This window comes from Coregonus clupeaformis, chromosome 21, assembly GCF_020615455.1.
Source record: "Coregonus clupeaformis isolate EN_2021a chromosome 21, ASM2061545v1, whole genome shotgun sequence".
NCBI lineage: Eukaryota > Metazoa > Chordata > Actinopteri > Salmoniformes > Salmonidae > Coregonus > Coregonus clupeaformis.
In genome coordinates, this window is record NC_059212.1 from 57,578,001 (window position 1) to 57,601,630 (window position 23,630).

Genomic DNA, 23,630 nt, shown 5'->3' on the forward strand with positions numbered 1-23,630 from the left:
ATTGAATGTGTTTATTTTATTTTATTGTTAAATTAGTCAGTGCTGTGCTGCTGTTTCTTGACAATCGTTCCTTCCTTCCATTGGTTCTAGGTGAGAACCGGTTCCGTTCCCCTCTGGCATGGGACATGGTGGGCAAGAACCTGTTTGCCATGGCTGTGCAGGGCGTGGTCTTCTTCACGATCACCGTGCTCATCCAATACCGCTTCTGTATCAAGGCCAGGTAGGCGTGGCCTCGCATTTCATTGGAGTCTTTTGTTGCGTCCTTTCTCCACTTTGTATTAAAATAAATTCTGCAAATCGAAATAGTCAAGTCAGTAAAACATTTTGTATTCATAATGATCTGCTATAAATATACTCCCTGATCTGATTGGTTGTCTTAGATCTATGAGCACCGACCAGAAACCTATCGGTGAGGAGGATGAAGACGTGGCCAGAGAGAGGCAAAGGATTCTGGGAGGAGGGGGACAGTCTGACATTCTAGAACTCAAGCAGCTGACCAAGGTGTACAATCGAAAACAGAAACCAGCAGTGGATCGTCTTTGTGTGGGAATTCCTCCAGGAGAGGTGAGCTGGCTCTGCTACCACAGTCCACCATAGATGGGGACAGGAGTTTTTCCTGGCCACATTACCTCACCTGATCATTAGATTCCACTAGACTAGTTCATTAAACTAGTTTTCCTGCTCAGGTCAGATGGTCAGGAAAAGCTACTGGCCCTACCCATAGATTCTCCCCTTATCATATCATGTTGGTAGTTCAGTCCAGTGAAACTCTTCTCTCCTCTCTCTCTCTCCAGTGTTTTGGTCTGCTTGGAGTCAACGGAGCAGGAAAGACGAGCACCTTCAAGATGCTGACTGGAGACTCAATGGTCACGAGTGGAGAAGCTTACCTGGCGGGAAAGAGGTGAGAGGGATGGTAACGATAATGAAACAGGCTGAACAAACTGTTATTATGGGATGTATACACTATACACGTACAGTATCTTACAGTATATCTTCATGGTTAAATGCATTATTGATTACAGCCTCAAAGACCTCGTTCACACTGAAGTTTCTATAACCGTTGTACATCGCAATAATCTTGAAATAGCCTTACAATGTCTTGAAATACGTACTGTGAATGGAGTCTTAAATTGTTTGGAGGTGTGTGCTGTTGTGACTGACCGTGTGCGTTCTCTGTGTGGTCTGTCAGTGTGTTGACGGAGATAAACGAGGTGCATCAGAACATGGGCTACTGCCCTCAGTTTGATGCTATCAACGACCTGCTGACTGGCAGGGAGCACCTGGAGTTCTATGCCATCCTGAGGGGGGTTCCCGAGAAGGAAGTGTGTGAGGTGAGTGTGTGTCAGTGTGTTATCCTCCTGACAAAAATAAAGCATTCTTACAACCGTGACATTTGTGCCCTGTTAAAGGATAGGTAACTATGTCATGCTCCTTATTTGGAGACCTTGTCTCTGCCTTTTTGTTTGGTCCATTTTAAGGACGGGTTGTTGTTTTAAGGACAGGTTGTTGTTTTAAGGACGGGTTGTTGTTGTTTTAAGAACAGGTTGTTGTTTTAATTACGGGTTGTTTTAAGTACGGGTTTTTGTTTTAATAACTTTTTTTTTGAAGGATGGGTTGTTGTTGTTTTAAGGATGGGTTGTTGTTGTTTTAAGGACGGGTTGTTGTTGTTTTAAGAACGGGTTGTTTTAAGGACGGGTTGTTTTAAGGACGGGTTGTTTCGGTTTACTTCCTGAATTGACTGAAGTGAGATGGAATTGACCCCAGCCCTGGTGGGCTATAGTATGTGATCTTGTTTGTCTAATCATATCTTTGGCACCTTGCTCTCTCTGGTCCAGGTGGCAGAGTGGGGCATCCGTAAACTAGGCCTGATCAAGTATGTGGACAAGGCAGCAGGGAGCTACAGTGGAGGGAACATGAGGAAACTCTCCACGGCCATGGCACTGATCGGTGGTCCACCGGTGGTCTTCCTGGTGAGTAGGCCTACTTTATGAGTCTTTTAAATAACTCATAATTTGTTCATATACCCAAACGTTGTTATAATGTTATTCAGTCATGGTACCTTACAGTATATCAATGTGTGTGAACTGGACCAACCTTTAATTCAAGTTCAACACCTATTACAGTATCTAGGACCCAGAGTTTTTCTTGATCACATCATGGTCAAGAGGAAAAACTCCCAGCCCAACCTATAACCTAGAAACCAGTCTCTCCATTGAGGATGTCAACAATAGACTAGGCACTAGAGGGTGTTGTTTCTTACACCAACTTGTTCCTAGGCCTAGTCTGACCAGGCTGTGGTGTTGTTCTTCTTTGTGACTGACAGGACGAGCCCACCACTGGTATGGACCCCAAGGCCAGACGGGCTCTGTGGAACTGTATTCTCAGTATCGTTAAGGAGGGGCGATCAGTGGTTCTCACCTCGCACAGTATGGAGGAGTGTGAGGCCCTGTGTACGCGGATGGCCATCATGGTCAATGGGAGGTTCCGCTGCCTGGGTAGCGTACAGCACTTAAAGAACAGGTAAGAACAGAGAGAGGGAGAGATGGGAGTTACCTACTGTACAGTAGTGAATCACTACATGGGTGAAGAAGCATGGTGGCCATTTTGGATCAACATTGAGCTAACGCTAATCATCCCTATGCGTTTCCTCATTCAGATTTGGGGATGGCTACACCATCATCCTCCGGGTGGCAGGACCAGACCCGGACCTGAGGCCGGTGATGGAATTCATTGAGAAGGAGCTTCCAGGCAGCACTCTGAAAGAGAAGCACAGGAACATGCTGCAGTATCAGCTGTCCTCCTCCAAAACCTCCCTGGCCCGCATCTTCAGCATCCTGGCCAAGAACAAGGAGTGGCTGCACATTGAGGACTACTCCGTTTCCCAGACCACACTAGACCAAGTAAGCGCTGGGCTGGTTGAAAACATTGTTGTCGGCCATTTTGATTATCATAGCAACACTGATTTATTTGAAATTGTAATAACGTTGTTTTTCGAGGGGGTCTTGTATAGCTTTAGATTAAATTAGTGTTTCATTGCCAGAACAAAAGAGAACAATAAAAATGTAACAAACGTTGCTTGCATAGCACACTGATTCATCTGGTCTATGTCTGTTCTCTTATTTTCAGGTATTTGTCAATTTCGCCAAGGACCAAAGTGACGAGGACCACTTAAAAGACATTTCAATGCACAAGAGAGACGCGGTGGCAGTGGACATTACTCAGCTCAAGTCTTTCCTCACAGACGAGAAGGCCAGGGAGAGCTGTGTGTGAATCCAAGGTTGCACCCGTAAATGGAACCCTATTCCCTACATAGTGCGCAGCTTTCGACCAGAGCCCTGGTCAAAAGAAGTGCACTATGTAGGGTATAGGGTGCCATTTTGGACGAACCCTGTGTCTGTTCCTATCCCTCTCCCGGATGAACTGCTGAGGCCCCTGTAGACGGGTCCTTCTGGAGAGGAGGGTTTTCTACTTTATTGTAGTGTTTTTTTTTATGATTTCTCAGTGGACTGCCCAGCGTTAGCGTTCTTTGTAGGGCGTCGCGAGAACGAGCGGCAAAAGTTCAACACTGAAACTCAATGCAAATCAATGCAAAGAAAGAAAGATGGTAAAATCCCATGAAGTGTTCTACGAGGAACAGCCTTGTGCCCCTCGCTAGCTAGATTGAAAAGAGTAAAAGACTTGGAATATACTTCAGAGTTGTACCCCAGGCAGAGCATGAAGAGAACACAGGTTCTGTGTGCTCGCTCGACAAGGATCAGCGACACACTCGACAATGTAAAAACAAGAAGTTCCAATCAACTCACTCACTGCCAACCGACAGTCATTTTGATTCAGGGTCTATTTTCTCTCCCTCTCTTCGTTACCATGAGAACCACATTTTTTTTATGAACTGGAAGAATAAGAATCAATTTCAACGATAGTCCAATTCCAAATGAAAGACATTTTAAATACAGGATATTGATCAATTTAGTTTTGCATCTGAAAAAATGGAACCTAATGGAGTTTGTTGTATTTTTAAAAAAATATTAATGTTTTGTCGTTGTTGTCATGACGTCCAGCACAGTGCCTGCCAATCATGGTGGAGATAGATGTTAACACTCCAAAAGAGAGGCCATGGAATGTTCTGTAATGACAAAGCACAAAGACTGGAGCTTCTTTAGAACCCTGAAGGGATGTCAGAGAGACCTTTTTGTCAGATAACTGCTTTAAATGTACTGTACTTTACCTATGGCAAAGAGGGGTCAACTTCTGTACTTCTGTACGTGAATGTGCAGTCTAATAACGACAAAGGTCGTTGTTTATTAGCTAACAATCATCCTTCTGACATTTGTGACTGTGACGATGGAGCTATATTTCATGCTTTCCGATGGACCACATAGTGTAGATAGAACCTCTACGGTATGTGTGCCAAAGCATGAGCCCTCTAAGACAGGCATAATGGACTAAAGAGATGGGCTGTTGTTAGACAACCTACTGGGGTTTTTCCCCGGCAGGCCTCAAGATTCTGTTGTAAAAAACAGTATTGCTAATAACGTGACCACTTGAGAGAAATGTGACGGGGTATTCCATTTTTTACAATCTTCATTTTTAGATATATGTATTGTGAAGTCACAGGTAAACAGTGACAGGAGAGCAGACGTTGATATATATATTCTATAATGAAGATATATCTGGATATGTGTCGTTCAGTAACACTGTCATCAGTGCCAAAATGTTGAGTCAACGTTGTGTTGAGGTTGAGTCAGGGGGCGGGCGGCTTATTTGTACACTTTTACTTGTCTTTTTTCCTTGAACAGCCGACTTCCTGTCGTTCAGCCACCATCTTTGGAGTTTTGCGCTTGAGCAGTAAAGGACACGTGCTGAAGGTGAAGGATGGAACGGCTAGAATGTATAGAACGTGGCTAGACATGTAGGCTGGGTCTCACATGGTGCTCACAAACAATTCAATCATCATTGTACTTTCCGTGCCGTTGCCAAGGTCCTTCTTGTGCGTGTCTATTGTGCATTATTATTCCTGACCTTAACCCCAAATGTACACCCCCTCTTCTCTATCTCCTGGTGTATTTACTGACACACAACACTTCCGCCATAGTTACACCAGCAGTCTGCCATATTAACATACAAACTTAGGGCCAAACAAACATGATAAAAGGCAACAGTCGAACACCAGTCAAATTGAGAGGGACCAGACCAATAAAGTGCCACTGTTTGGTTACGTTACGCTGAATACGACATCAATTCGGACAGAATAGCTGATCGTACAAAGACCCCTATCTGCTCATTGGTCAGGATGGGGAGTGATGTGGATGCCTCATAGCACTTTATATACGTTTTCAATGTAATCTACACAGTACAGGACTTACACTGGAATACCCACAGATTTCAGATGATACACCTGAAACTACAATGCATTTTGTTTATTCCATGACAAAAAAGAAAGAAAACAATTTTGAAGAAAAAAAGTGTCCTACAGTACCATAGTAGTTATTTTATTTTGTTGAATATTATTTGTTTACATTTCAAGTATTAAAAAGGCTGTTTGTGTCTGTTATTTGTTGTGTACAGTACTTATTTACATGAATAAAAATTGATACATTTTGAAGACAGTAGTTTGTCTGCTTTCTTCAAATCTACCACTATTATCTTGTCTTCATCGTAATCAACTCTAGATAACTTTAAGGTAAAAAACTGTTTTCCAAATCCTTTCTAAAATGCATCACTTATAGTTGCCCTTATTTCTACAGGACAATAATTCAAGTCAAACAACTTCATGTTAACAACAGGCGGTACCATTTCTGCTATTTACATGTCAACTTTCACCTGAGTTTACCGGAAAGTTTCTGCTACCAACTATTATGGATATACTGACGAGACATGTCTCTCCGCTCTAACAGTGGGAGTCGTCCACAAAGCGTGTCGCCTATCCTTTCTTTGGATTGGTGGATACATCTCATTATTGTAATATTTGTTTAAATATTCGATGAGGGTTGTTGACGTCAACCGTCTGTATTCAATAGAGAGATACTCTATGACGACAGCCTAATTTCATGAATATGCATAGCCATCTCGAGACAACGCCCATATAAATTGTTTTTTCTCAAAGTTGCCGGGATGACACCTGTCCTACTTATATCAGTACACTCGTAGCAACTTAAGGGTCATTCTACAGATTCGGTGACATTTCAGTATTGTCAGTGTCCCAAGATGTACTAGTGTTATAACTTGTCAGAACATTTATCAAACTACACTTAAATTACAACATTTCAAAGTTTTACATGTTTTTAATATGGAGTAGAGAATATGATTTTAAACAGAGATGAATTTCAATACTTATATGTTTGCTTTTCTTAGGAGTATTAAGAATTTCGCCTGTCCCTATTGACCCTCATGCAAATGGCGTGACTCATTTTGAGTACACAGTGTTAAATAATAATGCTTTTTTTTTGTTAAATTAATTGTATATGCCCCCCTTATTATGCATAATCCATTTTCTCAGCATAAGACATTTTATTTTCTGAGAAATTCAGGCTTTTACCCCTGTCCTTGTATTTCTTTCAACCCCGTAGCGCAACAATACCCCCACTCACAATTAAATATTGGTTTGATCCTGTGGACATCATTTATGAGGAAGTGACATCATACAAGTCTTCAGAGAAGCCTGTGACAAGTGGTAAGCTGCTCTCTCACTTTTTATAAATATTTCATGTTTTTTAGCACATATGGGCTTTGTCAATCTCAGGTATTCAACTCTGTTGGGGGAATTCATAGTTAAGATTTTACCAATAATTGTTTTTATAGCTATGAAGTATAACAATGTCTTTTGTTGAATAAGGCCATGTGGCACACTGCTAGCTGCTAGCATCCCGAATTAGCAACAGATTAGCACAAAATCTTCAATTCACATTCAACCCCATCACATTTTTCAATGTTACGGGGTTGAATGGCTGTTACAGGGTTGAATAGCTGTTAAATCTTAGCAATATTTAATGTATATTGCTTAATACCAATCATATTTTCTTGTTGAATGTTTGTTGTTTACGGTTTTACAGTATCAACTAAAAGTACGAGGAATTTTTGAAAATAATAAATAAAAAAAAGTGACAATTAATTTGTTCTCTCTCCTATATACATTGACATATTTAGGAGTATTATCTGCAAGTTCATGTTCATTTTACTACATAGTGATTAAAAGGATACAATATTTAGTCTTGAAGAGTAAGCAGGTCATTGACTTGACCTTGACCTGCATAAAAAGACTAGAGAATGTAAATGAAGACTAGTCTAAAAAGACATACAGTATACTGCCTTGGCAACTGGTGCGTGAGGGGTTCATGTTCACTAGCCGACTGGTTTGTACTGACATATTTAGGAGTATTATCTGCAAGTTCACGTTCATTTTACTACATAGTGATTAAAAGGATACAGTAATTAGTTTTGGAGAGTAAACTGGTCATTGACTTGACCTTGACCTACAATTTCAGATTCAACAATGGCAAAAACAGCAGCAGAAAGGCAAAGATTTGCCAGTAGTTCCATCCACAATGCGGATCCACCAAGTTGTTTGTGTGGCTGCAAGGCAAATTGCCGTGATGTAAGCTGTATGTGCACAGTCCACAACAAGAAACTGGAATGCCAGTGTTTCAATACACAACATTTCACATTTACCCCTAAAGTTACATCAGTCGTGTCACAGAGGGAGGTTGATTGGGCAAATCCAGACATATGCGGGAAATGGTGCGTGGCCAAATATGATGACGATTTCTATCCCGGAATAATTCTAGCCACAGATGAATCCCATGTGCAGGTCAAATGCATGTGCTGTGCTGGGCGAAATAGGTACTTCTGGCCACTTCTTGATGATATCCTGTGGTATCCATTTGAGGACATCTTGGAACACATTGATCCCCCTAAACCGGTGACTTCTAGGCACATGGAAATACAGAAGGAAGTGTGGGCTAGGCTCTCTCAGTAAAAATGGTGAACAAACTGTAGGCTTACCTATAGGTTATTAATGTTAAGATGTTTGCTTAATGTTCAAACATTCAAACAACACAGACATTCCTGCCATTACTCTGGATATTTCTATGAAATCAATGAAATGTTGTAACTGTTGTTAGTTTATTAATGTGTTTTAATCTGTCTAGATTTCATCTTGATTGTTTAAACTTTAAAAGCTATGTTGACAGTAGTTTAAAATGTTAAAAATGGCAACATGTGACCTATATAGGTTATCAATGTTAAGATGTTTGCTCAATGTTCAAACAGACTCCTGCCATTATCAGATGGATATTTTTATGAAATCAATGAAATGTTGTTACTGTTATTAGTTCATTAATGTGTTTTAGTCTGTCTAGCTTTCATCTAGATTCTTTAGATTTTAAAAGCTATGTTGACAGTAGGTTTAAAAATGTTTAAAATGTTTAAAAAATGGCAACATGTTAGTGATCTCAAAAGATAAAACATATGACACGTGATGCTTTTCACTCAACCCTGTTACATGATTTTCAACCCTGTTGCGGTGCATTCATCCCTGTTACGAGATTATTTTTTTACATTTTTTGTATTAAATACACAAAATATAACATCAATAGTGTTTTTATTGTGTGTATTAAATCAGGGTAAATAAGGCTATTTCAATTTTGTCAGGAATTACGCAGCATTCTTGCACATTTCTTCTGCGAAAATGTGGAGTTAGATTAGAAATTTCTTCATCGTAAACTGGAAAGGATGGTGCTGGTCAGTTTTTTTTTTTTTTTTCTTTAATTACAATATGCCATTATTTACAAGGGACATCTAAACTGTGAGATTATGCCAGAAGCTGATCTCAAGCTTATTGGAAAAATGAATAGTTGAATAACAAAATGACTGTGACGGGGTTGAATTAAATTGGGACTTGTTTGAGAAAATAATACAGAATAATAACTTAATACTCTACATTGAGATGGGAAAAGGTATTTTCTATCAAGTACACACATTACTTTGTCACATCAAATAAAAAAAAGCTTAAGATTTTAATGTTCATTGTTTCATCCTCCTCAACCACAAAAGGCACCGAATCTGTAGAATGACCCTTAAGCATTACGAAACTTCTATTCGATCAAATAAACCTCACGTAGCAAATAAGCCATTCATTTTTTTGTTGACCAAATTCGACACTCATTGACCTCCATACAAAAACACCTTGCTTGTTGGGCGAAACATAACGAAAACACCACCTGCTGGAGGGAAAAAGACTGTCCGTCGAGTTGGGCCTCTCTCTTCCTCCTCCTCTCCGCTGCTACCTACCTACCTGATGCAATCTATGACGCATGATTGATAGGAGAAGATGTAAGGCAGGGTATTCCACAATGTAAGGCAGGGTATTCCACAAGCAGATCATCGTCTAATGAAAAGCATGAGTTGACGCACACCCAAAATATTTAGAGGTGCTGACTAAAGGAAAGGTAAACTTGAGATACAAAAATGATTTTTGTATCACAAACTGGTGATTAGATACAGCAGATTATCACTGTTTTGTTAGACTTCGGTGCAGCTTTTGACATTATCGATCTGCTACTGAAAAAATTTATGTGTTATGGCTTTACATCCTCTGCCATATTGTGGATTGAGAGTTACCTATCTAACAGAACACAGAGGGTGTTCTTAAATGCTTGCCTCTAACGTAAACCAGGTAGAGTTAGGAATACCTCTATTTTTCCTAAAGACCTACCACTAGCCTTGAGTAAAGCCAGTGTGTACGCTGATGACTCAACATTATACACGTCAGGTCCCACAGCAAGTGAAATCACTGCAACATTTAACAAAGAGCTGCAGTCAGTTTTAGAATGATTGGCTAGTAATAAGCTAGTTCTAAATATATATATAAAAAAACTAAAAGCATTCTATCTGGGACAAATCATTCGCTAAACCCTAAACCTCATCTAAATCTTCTAATGGCAATTGAGCAAGTTGAGGAGACTAAACTGCTTGGTGTAACCCTGGATTGTAAACTGAAATAGTCAAAACATATTGATGCAACGGTAGCTAAAATGGGGAGAGGTCTGTGATAATGCACTGCTCTGCTTTTCTTCACATCACAATCAACTAAACAAATTATCATTCGTTACTCATTGTAACAGGACGAAAATCAAGAACAGAGCTAGGTATGTAGTCACTTTTTGGAGTCCCCAATTGGAGACTTGAAATAAAATAAATTCAAAAAAACATGTATTCCAATTTTTCTAATTCTCATAAATTAATGTATTCAATAGCCCAACTGGAGAATAAAGTAAGATGCATTCAATGTCAAAGTTATGAATTTTTTTGACACCATTAAAGCATTTACGCATTAGTTTGACCCCCTGAACCATCCATAGTTCAAATTCAAGCCCCGGCAGCCGACACGCTAGCTACTTGTATGACTTAATGATGGAGAGTGCTAGTAAGGGTCTTTTAAATGGCACAAGCAATAGCCAAGTGGGTAGCTACAACTTGCCGGCCAGTCCACATTGTGGAGGACGAAGTCTTTTGATTCCATTCGGTTCGTATCGAATGACTCAACGTATGGCTGACCATCGAGAGCCACCGTCGTTACAAGAATACACACCTGTATGAAAGCGAGAGGGCTACGAAAGCGGAGGAGTTCAAACATGCAACGGCTGTTACTCTCACGGGAGACCACTAGACTTCGGCGAGTAACCACAACTACTTTGGGTTTACTGCGCACCACATCGATGAAAACTGGAAACTGCATTCACACGCTCTGGCGGTAATGAAGACAGAAGAGAGGCACTATTCTGAAACGTGCGACGAGCATTTAATGCATGTAGCAAAGCACTGGAACATTCAAAACAAAGTTACCACACTTTGCACAGACAGTGCACGGAACATGATTGCAGCTGCGAAACATCTGCCCTTTGAACACCTGCCCTGCACCACGCACAGTCTCCAAAGGCCCATCACAGTGTCCCTAGTAACATGCCGAAAAATTGTTGGTGATTTCAAACACAGCCCACCAAACGCTGCAGAGCGAGGACAACAGCAAGTTACAAAATAAGGAGTCACTCGCACAAGATGTCACAACAAGATGGAATTCCACTCTGGAAAGGGTCAAGCGTGTCCACAGAAACCAACAACCACTGAGAGATGCTCTGGCCCAACAGAAAATGAACATCGCCATGCCAACCACAGCAGAACTGGAGAAACTGCAGGTAATCTTCTTTTATCATACTATTAGTGTTATAATACGATTGTGTGTGTATGTTTGTAAAGTGTGTGTGATAGAAAGAGTGTAAAGTGTGTGTGTGTGAGAGGGTGTGTAAAGTGTGTGTGTGAGAGAGAGAATATAAAGCGTGTGTGTGTGAGAGAGAGAGAGTAAAGTGTGTGTGTGTGAGAGAGAGAGTAAAGTGTGTGTGTGTGTGTGTGTGTGAGAGAGAGTATGTGTCTGTGTATAACAAGTCTCTCATAATTGACTCTAGTGATTTTGAATATCGTCTGCGGCAGGTACTTGACTAAACTTCTAGCAGGAGAGAAGTACATTTCCTGCTCAGTGGTGTTGCCTGCTTTGTGCCATCTCTTTCAGGTGATGGAGAGCTCCGATGATGACCCTGCCAACGTGGTAAGATTCAAGCTGACAATCACAACAGACCTGGAGAAACGCAAGGAAAACACCAACCTCACATGGCTGAAGATCGCCACAGCACTCGACCCAAGGTTGAAGCACCTGAAGTGCCTTCCCAGACCTGAGAGGGGTGAGGTGTGGGCTTTGGTCAGCATCTCGCTGAAGGAAGAGAGGCCTGCACAGCAACCTGATAAAGCAACAGAGTCAGAGCCACCAAAGAAAGCTGCCCTCTTGTTGAGTGCTTCTGAGTCTGATGAAGAGGAGGAGTCCATTAAGAAATGTGGTGGAGTGTTACAAAGCAGAGCCCAGCATCAACATGGAGGACTGTCCACTACAGTAGTGGTCACAGCATGCAGGGGCACACACCAGGCTGGCCTGCATTGCACAAAGGTACCTGGCAACGCCTGCCACATCAGTACCTTGTGAGAGGTTGTTTTCACTCTCTGAGCATATGGTACAGATGAAGAGAGCAGCTTTATCATCTGAAAATGTCAACAGGCTTGTTTGTCTTAGCAACTGGCTCAGTGAAAAAAAAATAGGAGGACGACTGAAGTGTATGGTCACAGGTTTATGTTCTGTGGAATTCATGACATTGTTGGACAGGTTTATGCTCTTTGTTCCTTGTAGCCATAGAGACAGTTATTTTTGCTTATAGCCAACCCTCCAATCAGGAATTGGGAGAATAATAATTTGGAATGGCTGAAGCTTTAACAGTGTGTGTGTGTGTGTGTGTGTGTGTGTGTGAGAACTTCAAGAAAATGTATGAGGGAGTAGGCCTACTGGGAGCATTGGTAAGTTACAATGCTACAATGGTCCTCTGTAGCTCAGCTGGTAGAGCACGGCGCTTGTAACGCAAAGGTAGTGGGTTCAATCCCCGGGACCACCCATCCACAAAAATGTATGCACGCATGACTGTAAGTCGCTTTGGATAAAAGCGTCTGCTAAATGGCATATTATTTATTATTTATTATTTACAGGACTTTTGTATTGCTTAACTTGTTTATGGTGAATATGCCATTAAAAACATTCTGATCAGGATATGTTTTGTGTTTCAGTCCCTACATGCCTATAACTCAATACACTGCTTTTATTTAAATGGAAAAGTCTTTATTTAGCACCAAGGTTGAGCCAATAAAAAAATAGCGATTAATCGCGATTAACTACAGAATGTTATGCGATTTAATTATTTTAATCGTTTGACAGCCCTCATTTGAATAATTCAAATGTAAAACATTTTATTCATTTAATAACTGTTCTATTGACTGAACAGCAGCAGGCAGCAGGCTTTTGCTTTCAGTCACATTAAATAAAGTGACAGGTTGGGTCCACAGTATTCTGCTCACCCAACCAGTATTTCTACACGATTAAGATAAACCAAATGGGCAGAGACTGACCATACATCACCATCGTGATGGTGGGTCGTACATTTGTTCCTGACTGATTTGTGTCCGCATTGTAGAAACAAGGACGTGATCGTTCATGTAACAGGTACTGAATAGGTTTTGAATGTAAAGAAGCATGGAAGTGATCATGTAACAGGTACTGAATAGGTTTTGAATGTAAAGAAGCATGGAAGTGATCATGTAACAGGTACTGAATAGGTTTTGAATGTAAAGAAGCATGGATGCAGGTGAATAGGTTTTGAATGTAAAGAAGCATGGAAGTGATCATGTAACAGGTAGTGAATAGGTTTTGAATGTAAAGAAGCATGGAAGTGATCATGTAACAGGTACTGAATAGGTTTTGAATGTAAAGAAGCATGGAAGTGATCATGTAACAGGTAGTGAATGTACAGAATGCCAGCAAACGAGTGTATCAACTGACGTTTGTGGAAACATGTATAAGTAACCAAACCAATAGTTGCTTTTAGATCGTGATTAAGACCTTTCACACAGTTTCAAACATGGGAAACATTTCCGCAAAAATATATTAAACCATAATCATCTCAAATATCTCCCCAAAAATTAAAGACGAAAGAAACAATATATAAAAGATGTATTAACTATATACATATTTATAAAACTTATATACACATTTAAATCAAGTAGTTCTCCCTTACAGAATTACACAAAGGCAACTCATTACTAATGATGAGCAAATGAACTTATTCGTCCATACACTTCCCCACGCACTCTCCCTTTTGTACTGCCGTTAGAAGACAAACATGTTGACCAAACATTTTGATTCTCTGATATTTATAAGGTCTTGTTGGGCCATCCTATTTATCCAAATGCTGTCCATTTGTTTGCACAATAAAGGCACGTGTTCTGGAGATTCAGAGCATTCTCAGTATTGTATTCCATGGTTCCGCTGTGCTTTCTCTGCCCACCACCTTGTGATAAGTGATGTGCAAAATAACTACTAACATTTATCCACTTTCACTAAGGTTTCCCCACATCTACTGTGATTTTCGTGAACAGAGCATCCTTTTCCACTTTGACGACTTCGTACTTGAGAGAGTTGACACCATCGGTATTCATCGTCATTCTCGTGCGTTGTATTCTGTCAAACCTGCGATGCAAAGGAAACGATTATCAGTATACTATCCTCATATGAAGATATTAGGGATGCACTGATATGTAAATTCTGGGGCCATACAATAGCCAATATTTTCTTGGCTGTGATGGCAGAGTATCGATGCTGATACTATCATTAAGAAATAAAAACTTTCCCCTTAAAATCTAAATTCTTATTTTAAAGATACAACATTGTGGGGAACCTGGTGAATGTGGTTGTTCTAATCTAAAGCTTTACCTCTGAGGATTTGGGTCGTTCAGTATGTCTCTTTCGTGACGGATCATCCGGCATTTTCCGACCTCGCCATCCGGACGAGAGATGGACATTCCTCTGGAGCTCACCCTGTGGAAATCAGAGTTTATTATTATGATGGGAATTTTCATACAAGTTGGAAATACTGTGGAATTCAGGGTTGGGGTCAATACTAATTCAATTCAGGAAGTGTTTAGAGTAAAAAAAATTGAAAACCTTTTAAATAGCTCCTCCTTTTCAGTTTATTGAAAAAATCATTGAAAAAATAACTGCCATTTCAGTTTACTTCCTGAATTGACTGACCCTAACACCCTGGTGGATATATTGTGTTTTGCATGAATATTATACAATACATTGGTAAAACATTATAAAGTGATGCTATCATCTTTCCAAGTATGCCTTTAATATAGGCTAATCTGTAATGCTTTAAAAGTCTGTTTGGATTGGAATGCACTGTCTTACCTGTTGAAAATGTCATCATCTTCACCACCCCAGCCCCAGTAGTTGTTGGGAAAGCCGTTGATTTTCAGGAACTGCTCCTTACTCAACGATGAGACACCGCCAAAGTACTGATTATAGGGCAACCTATGGACGAGACAAAGACACAATATTTCTCATCTGGCCCATACAAGAGCCATGTAATGAAAAGGGTAGGCTAAGCATAACTAGATATCTTTGTTTATTACTCTTCTAGCTATGTATGAATTGAGGAAGAGGAAGAGTCCCAATTAATCAAAATAGTGATGATGCATTACAAATAAGTTGTTGGTTGAGTTTTGTGCTGTACCTGAAGCCAAACTTGTCCATGGAGACAGACAGGTGTCTGGGCTGGCTGAAGCATTTGTAGGTGTTGCGGTCATCCATGGGGATGATGTCCACGTCACTGAACACAAAGCAGTCGTAGTCATACTCTTTCAGGGCCTCAGCATAGCCAATGTTCATCAGCTTGGCCCTGTTGAACGTGTTCTCTCCATCCTAATGAAGAAATTACAGTAATTTTCAAAACATGGGTACGCTAAATTATTTGCCAACTATTAACTTATAATTTAATAAAATTTGTCCTTAGAACATTTTTTATTCATCAAAAAAGTACAGCTATATGCAAATTGTAACAAGTGTCAAAAAAGTTCCAGTATATGCAAATGTATTTCAAGTTGGTGTACTCTTACATTTTACATTTACATTTTAGTCATTTGGCAGATGCTCTTATCCAGAGCAATTTACAGTTAGTGCATTCATCTTAAGATAGCTAAGATAGCTAGGTGGGACAACCACCACAGGCATAGAAAGTACTTTTTTTCCCCTTAGCTGTCACTTAGCCATCAGATCTTCCATTGTTGGGTAAACTATTTAAAGATTTACTGAGAACCAAGCAGACCAGTTTTCTAAGTCACTGACAGCCTGAAGATATACTGAGCTGCAACATTACATTCCAGCCAGTTCTGTTTCCCACACACCCAGCTACTTTCACATTGTCATTAGCATATGAGCAAAGTACTAGAAAAAAGAGGAAGATCCACACTCACTACTTTTTTCAATTACAAATTATTTCAGGTCAACACACCACTTTCTAAAAGACAGTCAATAGGGGCCTGCTCCTTGAACACAGATTAAGCCTAATCCTGGACTAAAAAGCTATTTAGTCTAGGACTACGCTTAATGTGTGTCTGCAAAACCGCCCCTAGGAGTCCCAGACAGGTTTTGTCCTTATCTCATATGAGGAAAGTAAACAATATTTTCATAACCATCATGCAATACCCTAAATAGAAAAACCAAGGGACTTCATCTTAGAGAACCATAGAGTAAACAACATACAGTAGCTCTTAGTTACCTCAGAAGAAGAAAGCAGAAATAGAAGAAAAGCCACTGAGCATTGGAAGAACCCAACCATACTTTAGCTGAGATGTGATTGGTTGCAGACATGCAGTGCTAGGAGAGTGGAAACAGAGTTAGTAGTCGTTATTATGTCAGAGTGAGAGACACAGAGAGAGAGGTAAAGAGAAAGACAGAGACAGAGAGACAGTGATAAATACATACAGAGAGAGAGAGAAAGCGAGAGAGAGAGAGAGAGAGAGAGAGAGAGAGAGAGAGAGAGAGAGAGAGAGAGAGAGAGAGAGAGAGAGAGAGCAGACATAATGTAGCATAAAGGCCAGTTATAGAGAGAGCAGAAAAGTTATCTACGATTTTGGTTTCAAGTGCTGCCTAAGTTATCACAAGAACAGGAAGCACCTGCAGAAGTCATATAAGGACACACCTCATTCCTCTACACTATCAATGTGTGGTAGTCATCAGCTGACAGTTAGGGCATAAGTGGTGATTCTGTCATCCAAATACACTACAAAAATGAAATAATATTGCTTTATTTTTATTTTTTTATCTAATGTTACAATTCTACAACAGGTTGGTGAAAACAAGCATTGTGATTGGTTGAGACGCATTCTAAGCCATACTTTTAAAAAACGTTAAAAAATGGGTTGGTCAAAACAAGCTTTGTGATTGGTTGAGACGCGTTCTAAACCATACTAAATAACCTGTTTAGCACGGGTAAGCCTTTAACGCAAAAATGGGCATCTTGTTTTCTGTTCCATCAGAGAAATTACTGCGCATCCACTGGCCCATCAGCCCAGCCAGGCAATTCATTAACTTGATTTCCAATGTAAAAACCATCTAGACATTATCTCTGTCTGTCTCTCCGAAATTTGCAACATTGTTTCAATATTGAAATTCTATGTCCACTGTCCCATTGAGGATTAACGTGTCAGGACGAGACAAACATATTTTCTCAGCCCGTCGAAATCATGAATCAAACAAAATGAAATGCAGCTAGTTTTCGGTCTTTCCAGCTTCAGTTTGTAGTGATTGTGTTGCTGTGTAGTTGGCTAGCTCCTCTGAGCAATGTCCTGACGAGAGAGCACATTTTCTATGCCAGGTAAAATCGTGCATCATTAGATCATTGTTATGGATGTATCCAAATAAATGTAAATAGAAAACAGCTTAAACAAACGCAAATACAGCTACTTTGCTGTTATTCTGGCTGCACTGTTTGACATGACTGTGCTAGCCATAGTTGGCTAGCTAGCAAGCAAGGGACAAGTGCGTTGCCAGCTGGAACATTTAGAACGACGGGTCCATAGATATAGAACAAAAAGACTTCACGACTGGGTCACGGCTCTGGCAACCTAACCGATAGAATGAACGACCAGCCGGCTTGGCTAGCAACCATAGATTTGTGTCGGGACTAGGCCTATATTTTCGTGGAGGGATTAAATAGTAGCCTATGAATACATTTATTGGTAACCTGTTGTAGAAAAAGCAATTGTACACTTGAGGTTGTGCTAAACAACTTTTTTAACCTGGCTGTGCTGCTCTACGGTACTCGGATCAGCCTCATACCAATGACCGCAGCACAGCCGTGCTAAAAAAGCACGCTGTCTCCTGTACAATTGCTTTAATCAGTTGCTTTTGTTTGATCTTCGTAATTAGAGATACCTACTATATCCTGCAAACTACTGTACCTGACCATTTTCATAAGAATCCAAAACCTATTTGGATCATGCTTTAAAGGGGCAATCTGCAGTTGCTACATCCAATTTTAGACTTATAAATGAATGATATATACGCATTGATTATTGAAGAATATAACTTATAAATGCTTATGAACTTAGTTCAACTGTCGTACCCCATCAGAACCCAAAATATAAGCTGCTTTTACTCCAATGTTTGTAAACATTGTAAATGTAAACAAACACTGTATAGCCTGAAAATATGCTTAGAACTATAATGCTGATATCTTGGATGATCAGTCTTTGCATCAATAGCTCCGTCTATGAATTTAAGAGTGGTTACATTTCTCCAGGCCCATCCCTTAGCTTTTTACCAAAACAGAGGCAGGGTGTCCGCTTTGTTATTGTTTCAACTGTGGATTGCCCCTTTAATTGTTGTATTATTCTTTTCTTTTTTTACCTATGGGAGAAAAAATAAGGAATCCTCTGCCTCTTTATCATTACAGGTTAGGAAAGGCAGAGAGTTTATTGAGGTGATGGATGTGGTAGAAAGGTGTAAAGGTAGAAAGGTGTGGAGGAAAGAGGGGATAATAAAAAGAAAGGGAGAGGCTGTCAGCGGTATGCAGTCAAACAACTTCAGCTGGTGAGAATGGATCATTGGACGATTATTATCATGCAGAACATTTGTATAGGAGCATCATACACAGTTAAAATTAAGGGGGCTTTGCAGTTCTATAGCGAGCCATTGACCCTTTTCTCTTCCAGTAGTGTAGGATGGGCTCTCACACTGCCATATCTGGTTTCTAACCTGTTTACCGGACAATAACCTGTTCACAAAGACAGCAAGACACACCTGTGTCTGAAATCCTTTAACAATGACTCAATCTGTTGACTTAAACTAACAAACGTTTGCCCACGGGAGAAACCGTCCAACAGGAATACATCACAGGAGGTTGGTGGCACCTTAATTGGAGAGGACATGCTTGTGGTAATGGCTGGAGCGGGATAAGTGGAATGGAATCAAATGCATCAAACACATGTGTTTGATACCATTCCGTTAGCCCACTCCAGCCATTATTATGAGCCGTCCTCCCCTCAGCAGCCTCTTGTGGAATACATGGACCTGCATTACCACACAATCTGGAAATAGAGGCTGTATTTCAACCATGTTGAGTTTTCCCTATCCAACCTACAGCAAGACATGTTGTACTTTAAAACTCATACTTGATGACATCACATCAGGCATCACGGTTATTTGATAGAGACACTCCATGTTGCAAACCGTTTGTTTATAAGAAGGCTTCCATTTGTTCATCATGGTGGCTTGGCTGTGCCTTCTGATTATCTGTGAGAAACACAGCAGGACAGCTGGTGGTCTACAGATAGTGAGTATAAACCTCAGCTGACAGCTGAACCATGTCTGTGTTTAAAGTACAGGGCTTGTGTGGAGCTGGGGGCTGGAGAGCTGGGGGCTGGAGCTGGGGGCTGGAGCTGGAGCGGGTGGGCTGGAATGGGGCTGAGCTGGGGCTGAGGTTCGGGCCTGGGGCAGTAACAGCCACCACGGTCCACCCTCTAACAGCTGTTCTCGGAGAAACAGCTGAAAGTGCAAGCTTTGTCTGTCTTTATGTCTGTCTATCTCCTGTTTCAGTGTCTCTCTGAGTGTCTCTCTCAGAGCTCTCTTAGCCCTCTGTCTCATTTCTCACAAACGTCACATTTCTTACAAATCTATAATTTCGTAGTTCCGTACATCTTAGTTTCCTTTTCTTTCTTCCCTCTTACATTTTCTGTAGGAAGCGAGGGTGAAGGATGGTAGGAGAGGACACAAGGAATCGAGGGTAGGCTATTGAGATTCATCCTCGGTTTAAAGACCCTGAGGAATGATTTGTAACTGTGAGAGGGGGAGATGTTGCGACACGCTAACATTCTTCCTGTTATCTGCAATGAGGGATGGGAGGTTACTTGTGTGGAAACCTTCAGGCATGAATAAACAAATGTATGACAACTGAGGGGTTTTCACTGTTCAGACAGACTCTGAAAGGCTAGTTCAGTTAATTGATTAAACCAGTCTAATGCACAGAGATTAGACTAGTTTCTCTGGCTTTACCTGATTGATGACGTAGACGCCATAGTCCAGCTGTTGGCGCTGAAGGATGGGATGGAGGTAGTAGAGCCAGAACTTGAGGTGTTCATCACGATGGCGGAAGGGGATGATGAGAGCAACCTTCTGGAGGGCGATACAGTCATGTGGTTTGTAGCGACCTCCTTCCTGCAGACCTGGGTTCTCCTTCCTCACTGTGTCCAAGCTGACTGGCGTAGAGAACTCAACCCTGAGAGGCCCCACTGCAGATCAGGAGAAACAGATCTGTTGGATCACAAACTCTCACACACCTCTTCCTGTTCCTCTACCACATTCACTTCCTTTTCACTTTCTGCCTTCACCTCCATCTCTCCCTGCTCTATCTCTCTCTCTCTTTTTTTGAAGTTTGCAGCCTTTGACCTCATGTTAAAAAATACAAGTCTCACACACACACACACACACACACACACACACACACACACACATGCACAGAAACCCCCTGACAGGAAATGGTGCTGACTTAACGGATATCTCATGCTTGTCTCTTTGCTACAGGCAGTTCAGGGGTTAAGAGGAAATATGTGTTATCTCATCCCCTCAAAAAAATATGGTCTATGCTGCTGAAAGTATTTGCCCCGAGCCATGATTGAGCTGAACACAGAACATATAGTTATTTTCAGCAACAGGGAGCAAACTTCACAATGCAGCTCAGCTTGACATTAAATAAATCGAGAGATCTTTCCTCGTATTGACTTTCAGTTAAAGGCAGGAAATATAGGCCTAATATGAAATACACAACTACATAATATATGTATAACTACATAATACAATGTTTGATGCAACTGTACCAGTATACAAAACATTAAGAACACCTGCTCTTTCCATGACAGACTGACCAGGTGAATCCAGGTGAAAGCTATGATCCCTTATTGATGTCACTTGTTAAATCCACTTCAATCAGTGTAGATAAAGGGGAGGAGACAGGTTAAAGAAGGATTTTTAAGCCTTGAGACAATTGAGACATGGATTTTTAGGTGTACCATTCAGAGGGTGAATGGACAAGACAAAAACTGTAAGTGCCTTTGAACGGGGTATGGTAGTAGGTGCCAGACCTTGTAGAGTCCATGCCCTGACGAATTGAGGCTGTTCTGAGGGCATAGGGGGCAAGGGGGTGCAACTCAATATTAGGAAGGTGTTTCTAATGTTTGGTATACTCAGTGTATGTTTGGAGAAGATCCCGAAGCTCCCAGAGAATGATCCCATGAATGTTATGGCTGATAATTATATATATTTCAAAGATATGCAGCATGCTTATTTCCTTGTTCCTTTTGGCAAAACTGTTCGATTAAATATAAAAAGTTTGAACGTATTTCCTTGGGAGGCCAAACTATCTGGATTCAGGTTTCATGCTTGATTAGGGAAACAAATACAGTCTATATGTGCATGACAGAAGAATTGGAGAAAACAGTTACATGTATAATGCAGTATAATGTAATGTTTCTGCTGTGCATGTTTGATTAAATACCAGCCCTTGCATTAAAATTAATTGATCAAATAATTGGCTACTTACCAAGATGTGGAGACGGATCAGGACATTTTTCAAACAAAGTTGTAGTAGTAGTAGTGGTAGTAGTTGTTGTAGTAGTTGTATTGGGTAAATGTATATCCTGAAGCTTCGGAGTTTGCAATGTTACAACGCTGTTATTAAGGTCGTGGTGTCCAATTTCTTCCCATGGAAGTGTCACGGTAATGAAAGCTGTTTCAATTCGCGTCTGTGTCTGTATTTGTTGGTTTGGTGACAACCCATTCGAGTAACCCATGAAATAAAATAAAGCCAGTGAGAGATTAATAACAACTAAAACTACAACCAAGGTGCAGCCTTTCTTCCACAGCCTAAAGTTGAGAGATGAGTCGAGCATAATGCGGATGTCAAGTGCCGAACCGAAGTGACAAATACATATCCGTTTACGCAACAACGGTAATAAAAAAGCTATTTACAAATACTCTATTTATTTTTTGCCCAAATCAGTATAGTTTCAAGCAAAAAGACAAGGTAAGATAATATTTATCCAACCTCCTTTACTGTGTGGTGGTTGCATGCTGGCCGTGACCATCAGATGTCGTAGGCTCCTGAGAGGGAATGAACTTGGTGTCCTACACTTTATGGCAGTAATATGACAGCTAATGGACCTGTGGCTTCCTCTATAATAAAAGCAATGACGAGGAAATCATAGCCTGCTAGGCAACTGCACTAGCAAACTATTCAGTAAAATGCCCAAAAGATAGTCCTTATGTAGAACTTGCCTAATAGTCTTTATTAATTTGCAAGTCACTAGGCTGTTATTTGTTTAAATTTGAATTTACTCTAGGAGAGGGACCAGAGAAGCATAGACGTTTGCCTGTGAGGTAAGCTATTTCTTTACTTATAATTTTTTTTTGCATATACATTTTTTTTTTGCATATAGGGCTAGGCTACTTGTTTCTCTGACGCTAGGCCTACATTTGAAAATAATTGGATTTAATAAAACGATAAAATCAATACCAGCATAGGCGACGGATACACTGCTTTATTTCTTGTTATAAGCACGTGTAATCCTTTATAATGTTTTATGATAAGGGTTTATATATCTACCATCAACAATGTCAACAGACTCAGTCACTCAGAATCTTTTTTGACATATACACTACATGACCAAAGGTATGTTGACACCTGCTTGTCGAACATCTCATTCCAAAATCATGGGCATTAATGTGGAATTGGTGCCCCCTTTGCTGCTACAACAGCCTCCACTCTTCTGGGATGGCTTTCCACTAGATGTTGAAACATTGCTGTGGGGACTTGTTTCCATTCAGCCACAAGAGCATTAGTGAGGTCGGGCACTGGTATTGGGCGATTAGGCCTGGTTCGCAGTTCCAATTCATCCCAAAGGTGTTCGATGGGGTTGAGGTCAAGGCTCTGTGCAGGCCAGTCAAGTTCTTCCACACCAATCTCGGCAAACCATTTCTGTATGGACCTCGCTTTGTGCACAGGGGCATTGTCATGATGAAACAGGAAGGGCCTTCCCCAAACTGCTGCCACAAAGTTGGAAGCACAGAATCGTCTAGAATGTCAGTGTATGCTGTAGCGTTAAGATTTCCCTTCACTGGAAATAAGGGGCCTAGCCCGATCCATGAAAAACAGCCCCAGACCATTATTCCTCCTCCACCAAACTTTACAGTTGGCACTATGCATTCGGGCAGGTAGCATTCTCCTGGCATCTGCCAAACCCAGATTTGTCCGTTGGACTGCCTGATGGTGAAGTGTGATTCATCACTCCAAAGAACGCGTTTCGACTGCTCCAGAGTCCAATGGCGGCGAGCTTTACACCACTCCAGCCGACACTTGGCATTGCGCATGGTGATCTTAGGCTTGTGTGCGGCTGCTCGACCATGGAAACCCATTTCATGAAGCTACCGACGAACAGTTCCCGTGCTGATGTTGCTTCCAGAGGCCGTTTGGAACTCGGTAGTGAGTGTTGCAACCGAGGACAGATTTTTACGGGCTACTCACTTCAGCACCTGACGGTCAATTTCTGTGAGCTTGTGTGGCCTACCACTGCTCCTAGATGTTTCCACTTCACAATAACAGCACTTACAGTTGACCGGGGCAACTCTAGCAGGGCAGAAATTTGACTAACTGACT

At 40.9% G+C, this 23,630-nt stretch overlaps 2 protein-coding genes across 7 annotated transcripts in view; one reads left to right on the forward strand and one right to left on the reverse strand.

The window, feature by feature from the left end:
* LOC121535748 (phospholipid-transporting ATPase ABCA1-like) overlaps positions 1-5,602 on the forward strand; it is a 38,542-nt gene extending 32,940 nt beyond the window's left edge. For all 6 annotated transcript variants that reach the window (XM_045206012.1, XM_045206013.1, XM_045206015.1 and 3 more), the window contains 8 exons: positions 91-220; positions 381-564; positions 795-901; positions 1,190-1,331; positions 1,836-1,970; positions 2,324-2,520; positions 2,657-2,900; positions 3,127-5,602. In XM_045206012.1, the coding sequence (XP_045061947.1) occupies positions 91-220; positions 381-564; positions 795-901; positions 1,190-1,331; positions 1,836-1,970; positions 2,324-2,520; positions 2,657-2,900; positions 3,127-3,270 (1,283 nt within the window). In that variant the 3' untranslated portion in view covers positions 3,271-5,602. The remainder of the gene's footprint in view (positions 1-90; positions 221-380; positions 565-794; positions 902-1,189; positions 1,332-1,835; positions 1,971-2,323; positions 2,521-2,656; positions 2,901-3,126) is intronic.
* Positions 5,603-13,577: 7,975 nt separating this feature from the next.
* LOC121535749 (beta-1,4-galactosyltransferase 1-like) lies at positions 13,578-22,168 on the reverse strand. The gene is made up of 6 exons (XM_041843007.2): positions 21,519-22,168; positions 19,976-20,211; positions 15,156-15,343; positions 14,831-14,953; positions 14,354-14,458; positions 13,578-14,110 (listed from the first exon to the last, which is right to left on the reverse strand). The coding sequence occupies exons 1-6, from the start codon at positions 21,865-21,867 to the stop codon at positions 13,981-13,983; spliced, it is 1,131 nt and encodes a 376-aa protein (XP_041698941.1). The 5' UTR covers positions 21,868-22,168; the 3' UTR covers positions 13,578-13,980.
* Positions 22,169-23,630: the final 1,462 nt, after the last annotated feature.